This window comes from Arachis hypogaea, chromosome 2 (genome assembly GCF_003086295.3).
Source record: "Arachis hypogaea cultivar Tifrunner chromosome 2, arahy.Tifrunner.gnm2.J5K5, whole genome shotgun sequence".
NCBI lineage: Eukaryota > Viridiplantae > Streptophyta > Magnoliopsida > Fabales > Fabaceae > Arachis > Arachis hypogaea.
Window position 1 is genome coordinate 10,735,651 of NC_092037.1, and position 20,362 is coordinate 10,756,012.

At 32.5% G+C, this 20,362-nt stretch overlaps 1 protein-coding gene across 15 annotated transcripts; it reads left to right on the forward strand.

The window, feature by feature from the left end:
* The first annotated feature begins 206 nt into the window (after window positions 1–206).
* Window positions 207–20,082, forward strand: LOC112737260 (probable inactive protein kinase At3g63330). 15 transcript variants are annotated; one of them, XR_003168925.3, is made up of 22 exons: window positions 207–744; window positions 1,693–1,948; window positions 2,610–2,715; window positions 2,798–2,939; window positions 3,155–3,416; window positions 3,760–4,136; window positions 4,505–4,578; window positions 5,585–5,735; window positions 5,871–6,060; window positions 6,351–6,543; window positions 7,742–8,182; window positions 8,980–9,037; window positions 9,536–9,623; window positions 10,573–10,647; window positions 10,729–10,812; window positions 10,990–11,133; window positions 11,909–11,990; window positions 13,059–13,141; window positions 13,653–13,707; window positions 14,272–14,345; window positions 14,441–14,615; window positions 19,857–20,082. XR_003168925.3 is itself a non-coding variant. In XM_025787070.3 (21 exons), the coding sequence occupies exons 1-20, from the start codon at window positions 405–407 to the stop codon at window positions 14,335–14,337; spliced, it is 3,267 nt and encodes a 1,088-aa protein (XP_025642855.1). In that variant the 5' UTR covers window positions 207–404; the 3' UTR covers window positions 14,338–14,345; window positions 14,441–14,988. The 15 variants fall into 15 exon arrangements, 10 of the variants coding, with proteins under 10 accessions (XP_025642855.1, XP_072071143.1, XP_072071104.1 ...); XR_003168924.3 differs by lacking the exon at window positions 19,857–20,082 and adding an exon at window positions 16,991–17,657; XR_003168926.3 differs by lacking the exon at window positions 19,857–20,082 and having other exon boundaries at window positions 9,536–9,628; window positions 14,441–14,988.
* Window positions 20,083–20,362: the final 280 nt, after the last annotated feature.

The following is a 20,362-nucleotide window of genomic DNA, read 5'->3' on the forward strand; positions in this document are numbered from 1 at the left end:
TCAGTATACTACGTGTCATTGGTTACCACATTATTATACCATTATACGTGACCAAATTATGAGGTGACATGTGTCACTAACAGCCTACGTCATCAAACTATATCATTACGTTGTTAATAAAAAATAAATATAAGACTAATATGATACATTTTTGTCCATCTCAAATACTTAATTGATATAAGTAAAATGTCATAACATTTTAGTGCACATTGCCAATCTTGAAACCATTTTGAGTTTAACTCATAGTTGTATTTAGTATCTGAGGGAAGATATTTGGCGCGTAGAACCAACAAACATTAGGATATCGGAACTCGGAAGCAACAAGCAATGAAACTTGCAGAAACTAACTTAGCAACACTTCAATGGCAATAAACTACACTTCAATTTTTCATTACACTTAAAACATGCTTCACGCTCCACGACAATCATCGCTTCTCTTCGTTTCCTTCTTAGGGTTTCTTATTCTTCTTTCCATAATCAAAATCCCTTGCGTTCGCGGAGAGTCTTCCACTTGCTTGACGGTTTACAGAAACGGCGGTGCTCCCGCGGTCTTTAAATCCCCGAAATGTCCCCGATGGAAGCTTCCCGAAGGCCAAGGTGAAGACGACGATTCCGATTACCACCGTAGTCGCCGATCTCCGCCTCATGCGACGCCGCGTTGCCAGTCCGCCATGCTCCAGGGCAGCCGTTCCTCCCAGGAGGACCGCACTCTCTGCGTCCTCGATCTCCGGATTCCGTTTCCCGGTAACGCCGATTCCTAACGGCTTCTTCACAGTTGTTATTTTAATTTGCAATTGCGATTGTTTGTTGAGATTGAAATTTCGGGAAAAAAAAGCTGCACCTGAGTTGCAAGCCGCAATTGCAACTGCAGTTGCAATGATTGAAATTAAAGGAAATGCCGCAGCAAATGCAGCCGCGATCGATTGTGGAGTCCACAATAGTAGCAAATTACATTTGCATGTAATAACAGTAGCATTGATGTTGTCATTAGCAATTCAAAACTACTAAGAAGTAACAATTCAAGGCAATAAGTGTGTTTCTAGAAAAAATCTTCAATTGGAATTGCAGTTACTGTTGCATTGGGATTATTGTAATTCCAGAAAAACTGCAGCTGATGCTGCCACAATTGCTGCTGCTAAGTGACTGCGGAGATCACAACATGCAATTGTGTTTGTGATTGCACAAAAAAAAAAAATCCCGCCTTAACGCAGGGTTCGGGGAAGAGCCGCACCCAAAGGATGTAATGTATGGTTTAAAACCATGGATTAAAATTTTCCAGCATTGTCTCCAGGAAGAAGTAAGAATTTATGGCAATGAATGTGGGACGCTATTTTATTTAATTCGATGGTTGAAAGTTTGTTGTGTTTCCAGAGAAGCTTTAATTCGAAGTGTTGGCTGCGATTTTTTCTTTCTTTTGATTTGGTTTGTAATGGTATTGATTGAACTATTGTAATTTCGAGAATTAGGGTGAATGTAGAATCATAATTGGGAATTTGGGATAGAGAAGAGAGATAATTCAGAGAGAAAAGATTTCCAAATCCTAAATACATTTCACATTTCACTTATTGGCTTATTATTATTACAATTCGTATGTCATATTTATACTATTTTAATATTATCTAATATCTAATGCTATTTACAGTAATTGAGCTAAGTATAATTATACTCATTACATGGTGGTGGTTGAACCAGATGCGGATGGGATCAGGGAGGTTGCGGTGGGAATCGTGGCAGTTTTTGACGGGCACAATGGTGCTGAAGCTAGTGAAATGGCGTCAAAGCTTCTGATGGAGTATTTTGTATTGCACACCTATTTTTTACTTGATGCAGCTTTTTCTGTTATATCAAAAACAAGGGGAGCAGTGCATCACCAGAGAGAGCACAATCGTTTGAACATGATGCGTAGGTGGAAGGAGATTCTAGGTTGGCATGAGCTGCATTTTGAAAGGTACCTACTTCCTATAGTACCTTTAATTTATCTTTATTTATTTGTTTATTTGTGAAAATCAATAATAATTTATTAACATTATTTGTCTATTAAAGCTGATTTTTATTATTAATCAAATAATATTTCATATTTGTCTTGAAAGCTAATGTTTGCTAAGTGCATGCTTCTGTGTTTAGATGTTCTCTTAGCATTATTTGGATTATAAGTTGTTTGGAATGCTAAATCAGCTAATCCAGATGCACACTAATAGTATAGTTAGTCCTATTGATTTGAGAATCAAGTTTGTAGTTTGTTATGCTTTGCTCATCATTGTTTTGGAGAAGGGTTGGTTTCTACAATGAAATGAATGTCAAAGTTACATGAATGATGATGTTTCCTTTCAAGGACTTACAACAAGCATCTGTCTGTTATAAATGAGTTTTAGAGTGTTCATTCTGCTGCTTACTTTGGTTTGGCTTTACAATTGGTTTGTTTTCTCTAATGGAAGGCCATATTGTGGTTTGTTCAGAAAATGTCTTATGTTGGTTTTGCTCAAACCATGGTTTTGGAGTTTTAAATGCTAAACCAAGCATGCTATAAGGGCTTCAGATATTATATACAAATTTGTTTTATTCCTCGCATTTGTATGATTATGTTTATCTCAATTAGATTATTTTTCCAGGTTCCAAAATACATTTTCTGCAAATTTTGATGATTCTTTTCACTTGGAAATTTTGAAGGAAGCATTATTGAGAGCTATCCATGATATTGATGCAAAATTTTCTGAGGTAAAATTTACTTCATGTTCAGTTGTAAAAGTTTTATATGATCTTTGTTCTCATATTGACATCTTTCAATTGAACTATGAAGGAAGCCTTCAGAAATAGTCTTCATTCAGGGTCTACGGCAATCATTATATTGATGGCAGATGATAACATTTTAGTTGCCAATATTGGAGATTCTAAGGCTTTCTTGTGCTCTGAAAATTTTCAGTCTCCTAGAGAGGCCAAAGGTGAGAAAGATTAGGGAAATGTAGCCAAACTTGCAAGTCCAAGATGGAAGTTTTTAAAAGCATAAATAGAAATATAGGATATTCTTTGTTATTCTATTGTTCTTTTATAGAGTTGAAAAATGATGGGTGCACTTATTATGATAAAGCAACAAGCTTAACTTTTTTGTTTTATGGAAATATGAATAGAATTAATTTTGCTTTCTTATGATTTGTAGACTTATTACTGAAGCAATATAGGCAGAAAGAGCTTGATGGTTCTGTTGCTGTGTGGAATCGTGAAAAGTATAAGTTAGCTTCCTCCCATGGACTGACTCATTTTGCTGTAAAAGAATTGACCAGTGATCATCACCCAGACAGAGATGATGAAAGGATTCGGGTGGAAGCAGCTGGTGGGCAAGTTATAAATTGGGGGGGAGTGCCTCGTGTAAATGGCCAGCTGGCTATTACACGGGCAATTGGTGATGTATTCTTTAAAAGGTAGGTTTAGTGGAAATCCTTTTTACATGAACCCCAATCTTGCATAGAAATAACTTTGGTTGCTCGTTCATAATTAAATTGTTAATCTTTTATCCCAAAAATTTAAAATCAGAATGTGTCCTGACTTCTCAGTAAGGGTAGACTTGCCCTTTGTGTTAAAACTTTCAACAAAAATAGTAAGGGTAAACTTGGCCTCAGTACATGCTAATTCCAATCTTTAGAGATAAAGTACTAAACTAAAATCACAAATGGGTTGTCGTTAGATCTTAAAGTAATTGGTATCTGTACTGTCTAGAGATATATTTTGAAATTCTGATGCATTTCTTGATGAAATTGCCAACAGGTACGGTGTTATATCTGTGCCAGAAGTGACTGATTGGCAGCCTCTGACTGCCAATGATAGCTATTTAGTGGCTGCATCCGATGGTGTTTTTGAGAAGATGAGCATGCAGGAAGTCTGTGATTTGTTATGGGAAGTACACTCTTTCTCTAATAATATAGAATCAGAGTGTGCCCCTTCACCTTCACCTTCATATTCATTAGCAGATCTCATTGTCAACACTGCCTTGGGAAAGGGCAGTACGGATAATGTGGCCGCCATTGTTGTTCCTCTGGAATCTGCCAAAGTTTCTGCAAACTCGCTTAGGAGAAGCTATATTGAGAAGAGGGATGCTGATTATCCTCTGCTTGCATTGCAGGAACTTGCTTCAAGAAGTTTAGGTATATATTTTGAATTCAAATAATGATACTTCGTGCCACAACTCATTCCTTCTGTTTGTTCAAATTATCTTCATGTTATGTGATATACAAATGTAAAAGAAATCTGTGGCTTGTTGTAGCATATACTAACACATATTCATTGGCTAGACGTGGTTGTTCTACTTAGATTAAGTTGTAAATAATTTTGGTGTGCATTGTGAGTATCCCTTGTTTAATAAAAATCAAAGTTGCCATGGTATATACTCAGAAACTTATAGAACAAATTTGATTGGTTATGACATCGGTTGATTTGGTTATGCCTTTAGGTAGGCAACTTGTACTCCTGGAACTGATGCGTATCAGCTAATTTTATTTTGGATCTTGTTCAGCTAATGATGTCATATCTGATGTAATGCACTTGAGGCATCCTCATGCGGTGGATACCAAGTTTAAGCGTATATTGGTATGGCTGACACCATGGAAATTTACTATTTTTTATTTTCTTCCATATTTAATTTGTCTTTCTCGTATAAGTTGCCGGATGGAATAATGAATGAATTGATTCTTGTGAGCAGATTGATATTGTTTAAACATCTTACAGGATGATTGTTTGTGTGTGCTAATTAGTGGACTCTCATGCCGTAATTCTTGAAAAATGTGCTTCAAAAATGTGTTTTGAGTCAGTTGTGGATCTGTTAACTTTTTTGCATTGGAAGAGAAATCTTGGCATACAAAATTTACTGTCATTGGACTGATTTATATGTTTAAAATTTTCTGAAGAGGACCAACCTGCTTTACTGGAAAACTTGAAATCATGATACAAGAATTGCAAACTGATTTTTCCAAGGAAACAGGAAATTGAGAAATTGAAGCTTAGACCGGGCTGTAATTTTATGTTAGGGACTTGGGTATTATGGGGTGCCCAAAGCCCCACATCGGGGAGTATGGGATGCTTGTATTTAAGGAGAGTGGGTTCTTCTCCTTTAACAGCTAGCTTTTAAGGTGTGGTTTCCCACTTTCTTTAGGTACTTAACATTTTAGCAGCAAAGAAAGATAGAGGTGTATTCTCATGTTAATTGATATCATTTTTATTATATTATTGGGATGAAGTGAGTGGGAAGGTTTGCACCTTCCTACTTAGACAAGAAAATTACATTTCTTTACCTTAGCCTAATTAAGGTTTTATTTTTCAATCGAAAAAAAGGAGGAGAAAATTAGGTATTGTTTATGTAGAGTTTGATTACCAATTTCTTGCTCTTTTGTGTTCGACTTTTTTCTTTCTTATTTTTTGTTTTTGTAATATTATGTATACAAGGCTAATCTATAAGTAAAGTTGGTTGAAAGTTGCTTCAATTTGAAATAGAATTCACTACGATCTATAAGTAATCATTCATTCAATTTGAAATAAAATTCCATATGATCAAAGTTAATCTAAATGACTACGTATGTCTTCATTTTTTTTATGATAGGTTGAAGTGAAACATGGAGATTTTGGATGTTTTTATTTGTCTGAAAATCTTGATGAACTTGTGGACTCTAAGCAGCCTACCAAAAGTACTGACTGGGAAGATTATTTATATGAACTACCTCAGCCTGTACCAGATACACATCAACATTCTGGTAAGCAACCATGTCATATTCCTTAATCATATCATAGTGGTGCACTTTTTTGTCAGCCTATTATGATTGCTATCAAGTTTCAGTTTATCTATAGACACTCAAATACTGTTTGGTTCTTTCCTTTTTTTTCTGCAGTAAATGGTCCAGTATATTTGTATGATAACCAAAACTTCTGCTTACAACTTGGTCCGACTGTTAATGAATCTAAGGAACAATGCATAAATCCTGAAGCATTTGCAAATTTTATTGGTCTTCTTGAATCAATTCCTTTACATGATACTGGTTCACATAATGGATCCTCTGGTTATTCAATGCCTGAATCAAGGTAAATCTGCTTTGGATCCCAGTGTATTGACACATGTAGAAGCCAAAATAGTTCCTAGTAAAAGATTAGGGGGATTCATTTCTAATGGAAGAGTTACTTTATATATTCATACAGTTTTGAGAATCCCCTTTGTTTTAATTTTATAAGAAAGGTCTGTATTATCATATGATTACCATTGTGTTCTTATGGTGGAAAGTTAGAGCATTTGTTTTTGTGCAAATTTGGTTCTTTGAGCTATGAAGTGTTTTTTTTTAGTCTGACAATTTAGCCAATTTGCATATTGTGCTTAGGTACAAACTAAAGAAGAGTTTCGGTCGTGGATCATATGGTGAAGTATGGTTAGCTTTTCATTGGAATTGTAATGAAGGGATTAATGCTGCAGAAATGAGCAACAATGACAATAATAGAAACGACAGCTCAAACACCAATGATTTCCAGGATGCTTCCACTAACTATACTCTGTACATTTTGAAGCGTATAATGGTAATAACTTGAAGCAAAAAATCACCCGTTTTGATGGTTTGAATGCATTATGATCTCTTTAGTTGTCACTATGCTGATAGGTAGCTGGTAGTGATTGGTGGTCCTCTGTATTCAGCAATTTGAAATGCACGGGCCTTTGTATTTAGAAATATGAAATGTGTAGAACACAATTTTAGGGAGGAAGAGGGTATCTACTGATTAGATAGAAATTTCAGATCTCCAAAGAGTAAGGAATCTTCTAAGCATGTATGGGCTGAGTTCAGACATGATACACAATAGGGTGCAATTACGTTGTTTGATCCATGTAGCTAACCCCACTTATTGGGATAAGGCTTTGCTGGTGGTGATGTTGTTGAGGAGCATGGGATCTCTTGAGAATTCCGTTGTCACTGCTTATGGATTAGTAATAACAAGATATACTTTCTTTTTCTGCTCAATTAAGCCCAGTTCTATCATATCATATGCATTCTTTATTGCTCTGTTGATTATTTAGCCTGAGAGGCAGATGCTTACTTAACTCTTGTAGTTGATGATTTTTGTTCCTCTTGAACTTATATTTTATGCTTTGGATCGTGTTATAGGTCAATTCATTTCTCTCTGCAATTATATCTAAATAAAACTGAAAAAGAAATATTATATTATTATCTCCTAATTGTGATTTCTGTACAGTCAGTTATTGTGTGTGTTCAATACCTTGTGACTTCTCTCACTTAGTCTCTATTTTATTTTTTTTTTCCCATTGAATCCCACCTAATGCCCCATCCTTCTTTGCTTTCCTCCTTTTCTACTTATTTTAAGTGAAACTCTCTCATGGCACATCAATTGAACTTTGTCCTTTCTTATCTGTAGCCTACATTTATCTCCTTCCAGCCCCCATGCTCTAATTTGTACCCATCATAAGTCAAAAAGACCTTGGGATAAAATAAATATTTCCACTCGAAGTAAAGTTGGTTTCTTCTAGTCTTAATGAAGTCTGCACTGTCCAATGAGTAATCAGTTTCTGAAATTAGAAGTTGTTTCCACACTAGTTTTTGTTTATAAGGAGACTTGTTTATTTTTATGTCAGATTGGATATCCACTGTGAAGCTTTTTATCTTTCCAACTTTGACCTGTGCAATATTTTATTTTAAAGAGGCATTTTTGTATAATTACACGTTGTAAGCATGTAACACAAATAACATGTAGATGTACTAAACAGGTAGAGAGAGGGTCTGCTGTTTACTTAAGTGGCCTGAGGGAGAAATATTTTGGAGAAACTTTTTTAAATGCCTCGTCAAGCTTTGAAGATCTGCTATCAGCTGAAAAACCAAACTGTCTCTTGGAAACATCACAATTTGGGTTTGAGAATACATTTTCAAACAGGTCAAAAAGATCTGTATATGAAGAAGGCTTGAACCATATTGTAAGATATGTGGAGTCTTTTGAATCTCGGTCCAATGAAATTTGGCTTGTATTCAGTTTTGAAGGCATATCGTTGTCTAAACTTTTGCATACTGTGGAAGATCCATATGATACTGCTGAGAAAGAAAAGACTGAGCAAGTAAAACATGTCCAAATACTGCGTCCATCGAAGTGGTGGCATTGGTTGAAAACAACAGAAGAAGGGCAAGAGGAAATGCGCAACCTTATCTGGCAGCTGGTATGTCATTAATGTGGGTTCCAAGGGGGTTTTGTTTTATTAGCAGCCTTTATGGTTTATACTGGCATTTAAAATACACTACAAAATCTTAATAGATACTACACAACTCTTTTACCCTGACAAGGACAAAACAAAGATGTTTATTCTCTGCTATTACTATTTTTGTTAATTTGCTATTTTGGTCTTTTGGCATAAGTGATTTGTATAAACACAGAATGTGGACAAATAAATTGTTTTTGGGAGAGAACAAAAGAATAAACAAAAGAAGAAAAGAATGCAAAAGTAATACAAGAGCAAGATCAGTCTTGTTAGTATGCTTTTCAATTTTTTGCAGAAATATTTTAGCATATTATATATCTTTGTTGAACTATTAACTTTTCCTTATTCTGACACATGCATTTTTCTTTTTCTTGTGGTTATATTATAATAAACCCCTGCACTATATGTTTTCAGGTGTGAAATTTGTGGTTAATATGAAAAATCGGTTTTTTATTCAGAAGTATACAGTTCTCAATTTCAAAAATATTTATGGTGCTCCTACTTTGGTCATATGGTCACCATTTATTGCTCAATTGTGGAAAGCTTTGGAGGCTACATATTTGAATATCTCCATATCTTCTTCTTCCTCTTTCTTTTTCTTTTTCTTTTTCTTTTTTTAATGTTTTGGTGGTGTGTGTTGCTTTTTTTTTTTATAAATTTTCTTTTTGTTGTCAACACAAAAAAGGTGGGCATGTTCTGTTTCTCTGGCTATGTTGAAATCTCGTCAGATTTTCTTATTTTGTTATTTGTTTCCTCAGTTTCTGGCGCTGAAATCTTGTCACGATCGCAATATTACACACAGGGACATTAAACCTGGTAAGTATGGGGTTAATTTGTTGTGCTGAAGTATTTTTTGTGTTAATTTAGATATGAATCTAAATAATACCAATTAGTTTTTCACTGTTAAATTTGAAGTCGATACTTTTTAAGCAGCATGTATGATTGTTTTAAGTGGCTTCTTTTGTTCAGCTTTTATCCTTTTACGGTAAACTAAGCTCTTACTGTACAATAGATCTACTCTTTGTAATTCGTGTATCTGCATTTTGTTTCATTCCTTTTTTCCCTCAAAAATTAAGCTCAAATCATATCTGGGAAAATTGGAACAAATTTCATCTCAAACTTGGAGGATCTCTTTAGTGTCTGATTGGTAATTAATCGTAATCACAATGCCTCTGTTTGCCCATTTTTCATAGTCCATACAAGCATGCCATCTTTTATGTATATATTTGAATTTTGTTTTTATTGTTATGCAGTGTTAAATTGAAAATTTTGTTTCTCTGTAAAATCTGACTTGGGTCATTTGATTTTTGGAAGAAAATATGGTGATATGCTTTGAAGATCAGGAGACTGGAAGATGTTTGAAAGATATACCGACTAAACTAAATAGTTTCTCCACCAAAATGTACAGTAAAGTATCTTTCTTCAATTTTAGTACTCTGCTTTTATTTTGACCGCTTTCTTTCTTAAATGATAGGAAACATTTTTACTCTATATGCTATAATGCATGGACTTCAGATTTTTCTAGTTAATTAAGTTTATAATATGATTGGATCAATTAATGTTTAAGCAATATTGTGCACTTTAACCGTAGTTTTTAGTGTCCAACAGAATGATAAAGTCTTGCCTGATCTTTACTTCTGTCATATTTTTGGTATATCTCAAACACTTCTTGGCTATTGAAGTTCACTTTGTAATGTATGATATTTAAATTTATATGTCAGCCCTTCTTTCTCTTTCCACCACAATTTATAGTTGGTTGGACAGCAATGGTAAATCACATATTTATCATAAATTTCAAGAAGCTTAAGTTCTACAGCTCTGCTATTTGCGAACAATGCACTAATTCATTGTGATAATTCTCTTTTAAGTGGCTGAGAACTGGAAGACTGATCTTCTAGCTTCTCTAACTCTGTTACCAACCTAATGCAAGTTAAGCTTATGTCTTCTTGATTCTCTTTGGCTTTGGAAGAATTAGATCTTTTTCCATTGCGTTACTAATGTTGTGATCATTTCAATTCTATACATTTAGATGCATATTTACCGTTCACCTGATCCCAGAATAAGGTATGTTTGGTGGCTGACTGGCTGTCTGACCAACATTTCAGCAAATGTAAATATAAGTATTTAAGGCCACTTGGAGATGGTTTGATATGCTCAAATGTCTGTTCTCTCACTAACAATTTTGCTAACCAATAATTATTAGGGTCGTTTGATTAGCTGCAGTGGCAAGAAGACTTGCTTAGTGCTTATCTCTAAATTTGATTTCGATATCCAACTATTTGGGCGCTTGTCTATTTCTCCTTGATTTATTGGTTTTGCGTAATGATTTTGATTCCCTTTTTCTGATTCAGGCGTGTTATAGACTTTGGCAGTGGAATTGATGAATTCACATTGAAGCATTTATATGGTTCAACTGGGCCTTCTAGGTATCTCACTTCTCTCTCTGCATACTGATTATTGCTTATATAATTTTGTGATTGTGCTAAATATAGCCTGTGTTTCTTCAGGGCTGAACAAACTTATGAGTATACACCTCCTGAAGCTTTGCTAAATGCTACGTGGTATCAAGGCCCAACAAGCTCAACTTTGAAGTATGTCATGTTTTGCATGAAGGCAACATCTTTTATTCAAAGCTTTCTTCTTTAAGAGGAACGTCCACATGCATCTTCATTTCATTTGATCATTTTTCAAAGGATGGATGCTTCTTAATTTGACAAATTTATGCACTACTTCCTTCGGCTATTGATTCAACCTTTCTTCTATCACAGATATGACATGTGGAGTGTTGGTGTTGTAATGTTAGAGTTGGTCTTAGGGACACCAAATGTTTTCCAGATCGATGCTTTAACACAAACTCTTTTGGACCAGCATCTTGACGGCTGGAATGAGGGTGTGAAGGAGCTGGCTTACAAGTAAGTGATTGTTAAGACTGTAGTCCTATGTCTTATGTCCTAACTTTTTGTAGTAACCATGATTTCAAATGACCCTCTTCGATAGGTTACCTGTCGCTTTTTTTTCTTTTTTTCTTTTCTTTTCTTTCCTGTTATGCACAAAAGATGCAAATTTATATTAATGGGAAGTGGCAAATTCAAAATGAATGATCTCCCTTTAGATGGTTGTCTGTTTGTAGAGTTGCCTTCTGCTTTGGTTTGAGCTAAACAACTTTTCATTTTTCTTTGAAATGTTTTTAGCCATTTGGGAAACTCGCTCTTTACATTTTTGTATATTGGGAACATATATATATATATATATATATATATATATATATATATATTTGAAAATAGATGCTTTGAAGGTAATGTTCTGGACATCTGGGTTTGAGACAATCATTGACTTTGTTGTAACATTGAATTTCATTAGTTCTTCGATGTTAGGTCTTAGGTATTTATTGTTAAAACCTCTCAGGAATTTGCTCCAAAAAAGTCTTCACAAGTTTTTAATAGGCCTAGTTTTGTCTGACAACTAAAAGGTTCGTACAGTTTCCTCAAATCATTTGTCATACCTATATCTTTGAAGTTTTTTCATGCATTGGGGGTGGGTTCCAAAATATAATTAATGGCTTAAACATAGGACTTTAGTATTTGCTCTTATGTAATAGGTTGCTCCTGAAGGAATTAAATATTCATTAATTCTTTTGAATCTCTCGACTCTATATTGTAACTCTTTCTTTTATTAATGCGTTTACAGACTCAGATCATTCATGGAATTGTGTATCTTAATCCCTGAGATATCCAGAAGTTCCTCAAAAAAGTATCACACAGCTAACCAGGTTAGATTACTATCCAACATAGGCTAACATTTTTGTATTTCATTCATATAACAAGAAAAGTATCCATCTTTTGGTTTCCCCATAAGTTAAGGAAAAAAATAAGTGGAGATTAAACCTGCATCTCGGCTTAGTACATAGGCTTTGATAGCATGTACTTGGACTCAGATAGCATATATACGAAATCTTATACTACCTTGGAGACTTTTGATTTCATGTTCATTTTTCAGTGTTAAGAATTTGAATATGTATCTTGTGCTAGTTTATTCCAAAGAGCTTACTAACTAACTACAGCTGGAGAGTCTCTATAGAATCTCAACCTCTGATTTTCACTTAAGGAATAAACACACGATTTAATTTCCGGTCATATTAGGCCATGTTTCTTCTACCAAGATCTTACTTCTTATATATATAAATAAGAAAAGCACATAGAAAAATGCACAAACTATTCACTAACAGAAATGGTCTGCTTAAAACCCAGGGGATATGGTTGAGTGAAAAAGGCTCATCTGGTTATCCTCCCTTAACCAAGTGTGGAGGATCCGATTCTAACCTTGGGCATGGAAAACCTTAAAATTCCAGGCCAGCTATCCCACCCATGGGGAATATCTTTGTTGTGGACCAAAAGAAAAACAAAAGAAAACAATTGAACAGAGAACTTGGTTTGCTTATAAATCCATAGACCATGAAGACGACAATGATAAATGATAATCACAATTAAGTCTTGTTTTATTAGGTGGCGGATAGTTACATGGATGAAATTAGAATTTCATTTCCCTAGGGAAGATGGACCTTTAAATGAAGTTCTCTATATGATTCTTTCCAATTTTATTATTGTTGGAAAGACGATGTCTTCCAACTCTCCGACATAATCAACGATACTAAGGGTACACAAAAAAATAGCTACCAAATTAGTCATCCATATAAAATATATGTTAGAATACAAAATACACGTTCAAAATGTGAGAAATAGTACATATATTTATAATATTTATACAAGAATGAAAGCTGATTTTAGTCTACACATAACATTTTTGTTGCACCGATCAAATTATTGGATTGGTCATGTAGGCTGGCGTTTCACCTGCATCTTGGAAATGCTCGGAAGAATTCTTTTCTCATCAAATAAAGAGCCGAGATCCTCTTAAAATAGGGTTAGCTTGATTTCTTTTGAGGCTTATATTTTATCATTTTATTTTATAATGGTCTCGTTGAGATAAGTGTTTCAGAAATAGCAGAAAAATATTTTGTATTTTGATATAAATATAAAGCATTTTTTATTAATATCAGAAGCAGTTAAGCTATTTGGATTTGAGAAATATATAATAAGTAACTTTTTGTATAAAATTACAATTATGGTCATGACTAAATATATATTTTACATAACAATTTTTTAAAAAATGAAATGTATAATATTTTAATTATATATTTAGTTACTGATCGATTTTTAGAACCTAGAGAAAAACTGCTTATTTTCCTGCTTCTGTTCTTTTATTTAAGAACAAGCAAAGAACTCAAAAAATAAAATAAATACTTATTTTTGTAAATGTAACAATATTTCTTTTATCCCCGAAGCACAAACAAACAAGACCAATGTCTACTGTCTAGTCTTCTCTCATGATGAAATTGTTTTCTTCTCGTCATAATGTTTTCTAATCCTTTCAGTTTTTCAAATATCTGGGCGTTGCGGTTAGTGCGCCATCTGTTACAGTGGGACCCAGTGAGTATTTTGATTAAGTGTGCTTCTTTTACTTTTGTGATCTTTTTTAAGGCCAATTCTATAGTACCTATGAGTTAGTGTTTAAATTTTGCTTAACTTATCTTTTGTAGCAAGTTTTAAATTTTTAAAAATTATTTATTTTGATACTTTTTAAATTAAATATTAATTTTTAACTTTTTTTAGTAAGTTAGACACCATAGCAATTACTTCTTTTTAATTACCGTCAAAAGAAAACAGATCCTCTCAATTTTGTTTTCAATTGATAAGGTTAAGGGTGATGTTTCACTATATGATGGAAAGGATTGTATCACATCTCACCCCGGTCTATCAAAAGTGTTTAAATTGTCGTTACCTTATTCTCAACATTTAAGTCCAGGTGCCTGTTTCGAGTGGTACTAAGCTCTTCTATGAACTCTTTATGATAGGAGTAGAAGCCTATCATGCTATTATTGCTAATAAGATGAGAATGAAGCATTCTTTTCTTTATTATGATTATTTACTACCCTGAGAATGTTTTAACCTTTTTTTTGGGTTCTACTGTATCTAATGGTGTTAAAATTGTAGGAGGACCGGATAAGCGTTGATGAGGCATTGCAGCATCCCTATTTCCAACCTCCCCCGAGAGGATGATTTGTTGGGTAAAACTACCTTATGTCCTACCCATGATATTATTTCATTCTTGAGCTATTTAAACTTACTAATCTGAAAGTTGCCAATGGATGAGGCCATACAGGAAACAACTTCAAAATATTCAATCTAGAGGATGAAACATCCTTTGTTTCCTATCACTGACCCATCCAACGGAAATAGATGATGGTGCAAGAAGAAGAATTGTGCAAATACATGAACGATGTTCATGTATCAACCCTGACAAAAGGACGACTAAAAGCCAGAATGACTACTAACAGGTACGAAAATCATTTTGTGCTTATCATACTTCTGTATTGTACATTGAGACATAGACAAGATTGTTTTCTTGAGATATCTAGTTTTGGATGAAGCAAAATTATGGATAAAAGGAATTTACAATAGAGGTATGGTGGCTGCATACAAAGTTATGGTGGCTGCATACAAAGTGTTGTATAATATGAATATTACGGTAAGAGATGAGAAGAGTAGGAAAGTAAAAAGAGAAAATTTCAATCAGAAAGCGTAACCACCAGTGTCACCCGTATCCTTTATTTATAGGCTATTGAGTTCAATAGAATACTAATGGTATTGACAGTGAGAGGAATTACGATCATTTACCTTAATATGATATCCACCAAATCGTTTTATTTATAGCATTGTATATTTTGTTGTTTTTAACAGTTGCGCGCATAATGAATCCATAGAAAGAATCCGGATATAATGAAATTCAACTCCAAAGATTAAATGAAAAACCACGACCTCGCCTTTTTAAAAAAAGGAAAAAAAAAAAAGAAAAAGCGACAATCTATCTATCTATCTATTCTTAATATATAAAAGTATACATATTGGTGACTTTTTTTTTTTGACTACATAAGTTTACTACATTACTTTTAAAACATTTTTTACTTTCTACTAACGACGTCAGCAATATCAGCAAAATATTAGAATCAGTCATTCTATTTTTGTCAAATCAACTATTATTTTCAAATTAGCAAAAAAAAAAAACAAAAATTTATAATCAAATTTGTAAGTTGTAACCTACAAAAACATTGAATCTATATCCCTATATTTATTATATCACACCGTTATAAATAATACAATAAATTTATAACTCTAATAATTAATTTATTAATTTCTATAAATAACTCATTAAATATAATAAACATTCATATTATAAATGTAATAATAATATTTTTTGGTTTCTCACGGTATCTCTCAATCCGGAAGGTTAAGGACTAATCCGTCGCGGTACTGAGCTCCGTTTAAGGGTTTGGAGCTCAGTACTATTTGAACTACTTATATAAAGTCTCTTATCACTATTCTTTCAAATGACATCAAATTTAACACAAAAAGTTTATTTTCAAATTATACATCTCAAACTTATTCAATGGAGCATCATTTTTTGGACAATATCACCAAACAAAAAGGCAATTGGTTTATCAAAGTTCGCATGGTTCATCTATAGAATACATTAACACTCACAAATGAAAAAGAGTCTCTTTGCGTAGAAATTATTATATTAGATAAAAATGTACAAAACAAATATATTTATTATATTTTTAAATTGAATTTACGAAAAATACTTTAATTATTTTTGCTTTTTATACATTTTATATTATTTTATAATATTTTATATATAATTGTATTTTAATATCGTTAAAATTATACTTTTTATAATATGTTTTTCATTGTTTTTTTTTAACTAATTATTAACTATGATTTACTAATACGGCAGAGAACACATCTTCATATAATTGTGAAGAGAAATATGATGAACAAATTCAAACATTTGTTGAAAGAAGGAAAAGTCTATACTACAAAATGTTTTAAAAATAGAAGATGCAAATGATTTGTATAGGCCAATTAAAGGTACAGGAAAAGTAAATTTTTTACTCATAACTGTTGTGAAAGAAATTAAATATCCAATTTTGAACATTTTCCAAGATTATTTTGAATTTGCATCACTTGAGGCATTGTCTGACAGAGTAGGTTAAAGAAAAATACTAAAAAACTACATCAAGAGATTAAGAAAAAGAAAACCATACAAATTTAAAACACATCTTCGAAAGAAAAATATACATGCAAAGATGGAACAAACAACATAATAGAAAGTGTATACAACTCAACAATTTATGAAAAACATGCTTTCACAAGAACCTACATAAAAAGAAGAAAGCAACAATTCTAACAATAGACTAAGTCTATCAACTAAAACAAACGCAAAAATTAAATTACCAAATAAAAATGTCATTTTATATAACTCTAATATCCAAATCTTTTGTATTACAAATTATTTTAAACAAAACAACTTTTAAATTTAACTTTAGTTTACACTTATTTAATTTAATTTTACAAAATATAGTATTTTTTATTTATTATATATTATTATTAATTTATCGTTCGCGCATTGTGGTGAACTCATTTTAGTGTTCGTAGATGTAAAACTTACAAAGTCACACTTAGACTACAACACACGTGTTAAGACACTGCGTAATTACTAATTAGATACAATAGAAGATGTACCAATTTTTTTATTTTTTGGTCATGGAAGATGTAACAATTATATTTCTTCTCGCCTTGGAACCTTGCGAGGAATGGCTAAAACGAGATCCCGAGATAATGAGAACTGTGTATGATGGCAAAAAAAAAGCAGGCACACAGGTTGCGGCATAGGTGACAAACATCACATCATGTATCCGATCTTGGAGAACAAAGAGATAAAAGGCACAAAAAGATGAGCATGAAAAATATGGACAAGAAGAGGGAGCACAACCCGCAAAGGAGCTTCAGTGGCAAACCAAATCTCGAATAATCTTTTGGTTGTTGCCTTGATGTGAGGATGGAAAGCAATACGATCAGCGCCGAGATGGAGAAGCAAAGCGCAACCAATGACGACATGGCAAATGTGTCAAATGACAGTTGTCCTTCTAGGTTTGGCATATCGTTATTGTTGTTGCTGCCGGATATATTGCTTGATGTGGCGAAGGAAACGCCTGCTATGAGTGACGCCATCACAGTGCAAGACTCCGCCGTGTTTCTTAGCCATTCACTGCCTTTACGCACAAGTTCCTTGTGGCTTTCGATGAAGTTCTCACCTGAGATCTCACCTTTGTTGTTGTCTTTGAAAATTAGGCTTGTCGGTACAATTTCTCTTTCACATACTGCTTTTTCAAATTAAAAATGCATGGAATAGGAAGAAAGCAATTAAAAAGGTTAGTACTTCGTAGCACTACATGAATACTATAATTGCGTTTGGAAAGGAGATAGAGATTCAAATTAAATTAAGGAGTAAAATATTGTTTTTATTCGATTTTTTTTAATCACATCTAAGTAATTATATTTAATTATATTTTTTTGTTTTAAATAAATTAATTTTTTTTATAATTTTACTCTTAAAGATTTTTAGTTATCATGAAATATTTGTAGAATGGTTAGTATATAAACTTGCAATATATATATATATATATATATATATATATATATATATATATATATATAAAATAAAATATAAATTATATCTTTTATCTTTAATGTATCAAAATTCTTTAAAATTATAAAAAAAATAAATTTATTTAAAATGAAAGTAATGTGATTAAGTGTAATTTAGTTAGATGTAATTAAAAAATAATTGAATATTATGTACAGTAAAAATTAATATTATTGAAAGATAAATTAAATTAAAATTTATTTTTATGTATCGTTTTTGTCCCTAACGTTTTTGTCTTATTTAAGTCCCTAACGTTTCAAAATCGTCTCAATTTTGTCTCGCTGTCAATTCTGTTAACGGACTTTGAGTCAATTTTGAAATGTTAGGGACTTAAATAGGACGATTGAAACGTTAGGAACGACTCTGGACTTATCCCAAATGTTGAGGACAAAAACGATACTTTACTCTTAAATTAAGTCTTTATATTAAGTTTAGCATAAAGTGCACAGATTGTGTTATGTCGTAATATCATATTTGGTTCAAGATAAATATGAAAATAAAATAAGAATATTTACTAAAATATCCTTAATTATTAAAGAAAATATTGTTAAAATTTTAGTTTTTGTTCTAAAAAATTTTAATTTTTTATGTTTCTATTTTTTGGATGTACCGAAGGGATTAAAATTGTGTTGAAACTCTAATCCTAACAGCAAAACACAATGCTAAATCCAAATTCTCAGTTCCAATATTTGAAACCAAACACTACCTACAAGAGTGGTTTCACAATAATTAAGCCTAGATAAAGTAATAGGATTTGGATCCTCTAAATTTTGAATTTTACTTTAGAGGGTAAAATGTTATTTCTTACCATTTATATCATAGGTGGGATCAAGAATAAATATGAGAGAGAAATTATTCAAGAGTAGAAGATCACACTTTATTTTCTAAAGTACAAATTCAAAATTTAGAAGATTCAAATACAAAATAATAAAGGTGTGTCTACAATTCCTAAAGCTAAGTTGTCAAAATTGCAGAGGAATACATGGCAAACTCTGCAAATTACAACTAGAATCGGGTTTATTGACAACTTTTTCTCTAAATTCATACATCAGACAAATTTTCACAATTTTAATATTTAAGTGCAAGAATCCAGAGACATACCAGTGCATTTGCATGGCAGCACTAGAGACATACCAAGGTATAGCTGTGTGTCCGTACTCCGTACATGGCTGCCAAATGCAGTGCATTATTACCTTCATCATCCACTGATTGTATCATGTTATCCCATGCACTGAATTTCTTCAACTCCTCAACTATGCTAGTTTGCCTGTTCTCTAATGCCACTAGCACTATGTTCTTCCCCTTTGAGCTTTTTTCGTGGATTGCCCTCATTGATAATGGGTTACCACTATTCAGCAATTTCACCACCATTTCTTTCACACCATTTTTCGCGCAGTTAATGTGTTACACTACTTTGAATAATATATAGTTATCCCAAAAAAAGAAAAAAAAGTAAAATTTTTATAGAAATGCTAGGTAAAAAGTTATTTTTGTAAACAAGCTCAACTAATGATAGTGATAATGTGTCTCTTTTTTTTTTTCAACTGATTTTTATTGTGCAAATAAACTATTGGACCTATTTGATACTAAAATGGCTTGGTCATGTAACATCACATTTTTAACCAAACTAGAAGCAATTAGCAGCCACTTGCCCACTTCTATATCGAATAATTTTTTGTATTTCAGTTAAATTTAAAAAGGAACATCAAAATCAGAGTGTTGGTATCGAACATCTTAAAATTCCACTTTAAGAATACGAAAGATAAAACTTTTTATTGAAAAAAAAAAAAGAGTTTTAAATTTCAATAACATTAAATACCTTACCTCTTTTCTCTTCTCATAAAGTGGTGCCTAAAATACTTTTCATGCATGTAGTCATATTTTCTAGTTCCCAAAAATGATCCTTTTGCGCATTATATATGTAATTTTATATTTGCTCCTCACAATTGAAATTCCATCATCATTATCACTATCATAAAATACATTACCTTGTCAAATTTTTGGTGACCTTTTTTGTCTTCTTTATCAGCAGAAGATTCAACATTAGTTCGGCGCCATTGCTCCTCAATCTCATCAATGGACTGAAAAGTATCATCTTTGAATTTATAGGGTTTGTCACCCTCATCCGTTAAATCAGGCTTATTATACTGTAAATGTTATAAGTTCATCCATGACACTACTGTTCATGTTTAATTTTGCTTTCTTCGATATAATGGAAAAATCTTGCAAGTATACCCCTAAAAACAAAAAGAAGAAAATATTAGAAGACTATGATTTGTACATTGATTTCTAATTGCGTATCCAATTTGAAGAGTGATAAACTACAAATAAATTTGTTACGTTGTTAGAATTTGAAATACTTTGTGTAATTTAAAAAACTGATATTTAGGTTTACCCTATAATTACTTTTTCTGGTAACATCAAAATATTTATTATTGTGAATTTCTTAATAGTGTTTGCTTAATATGACATAAACTTTATTACTGTATTACAAGAACCATATTAGGGTTTTGGGGGAAGAATACAAATGAAAATAGA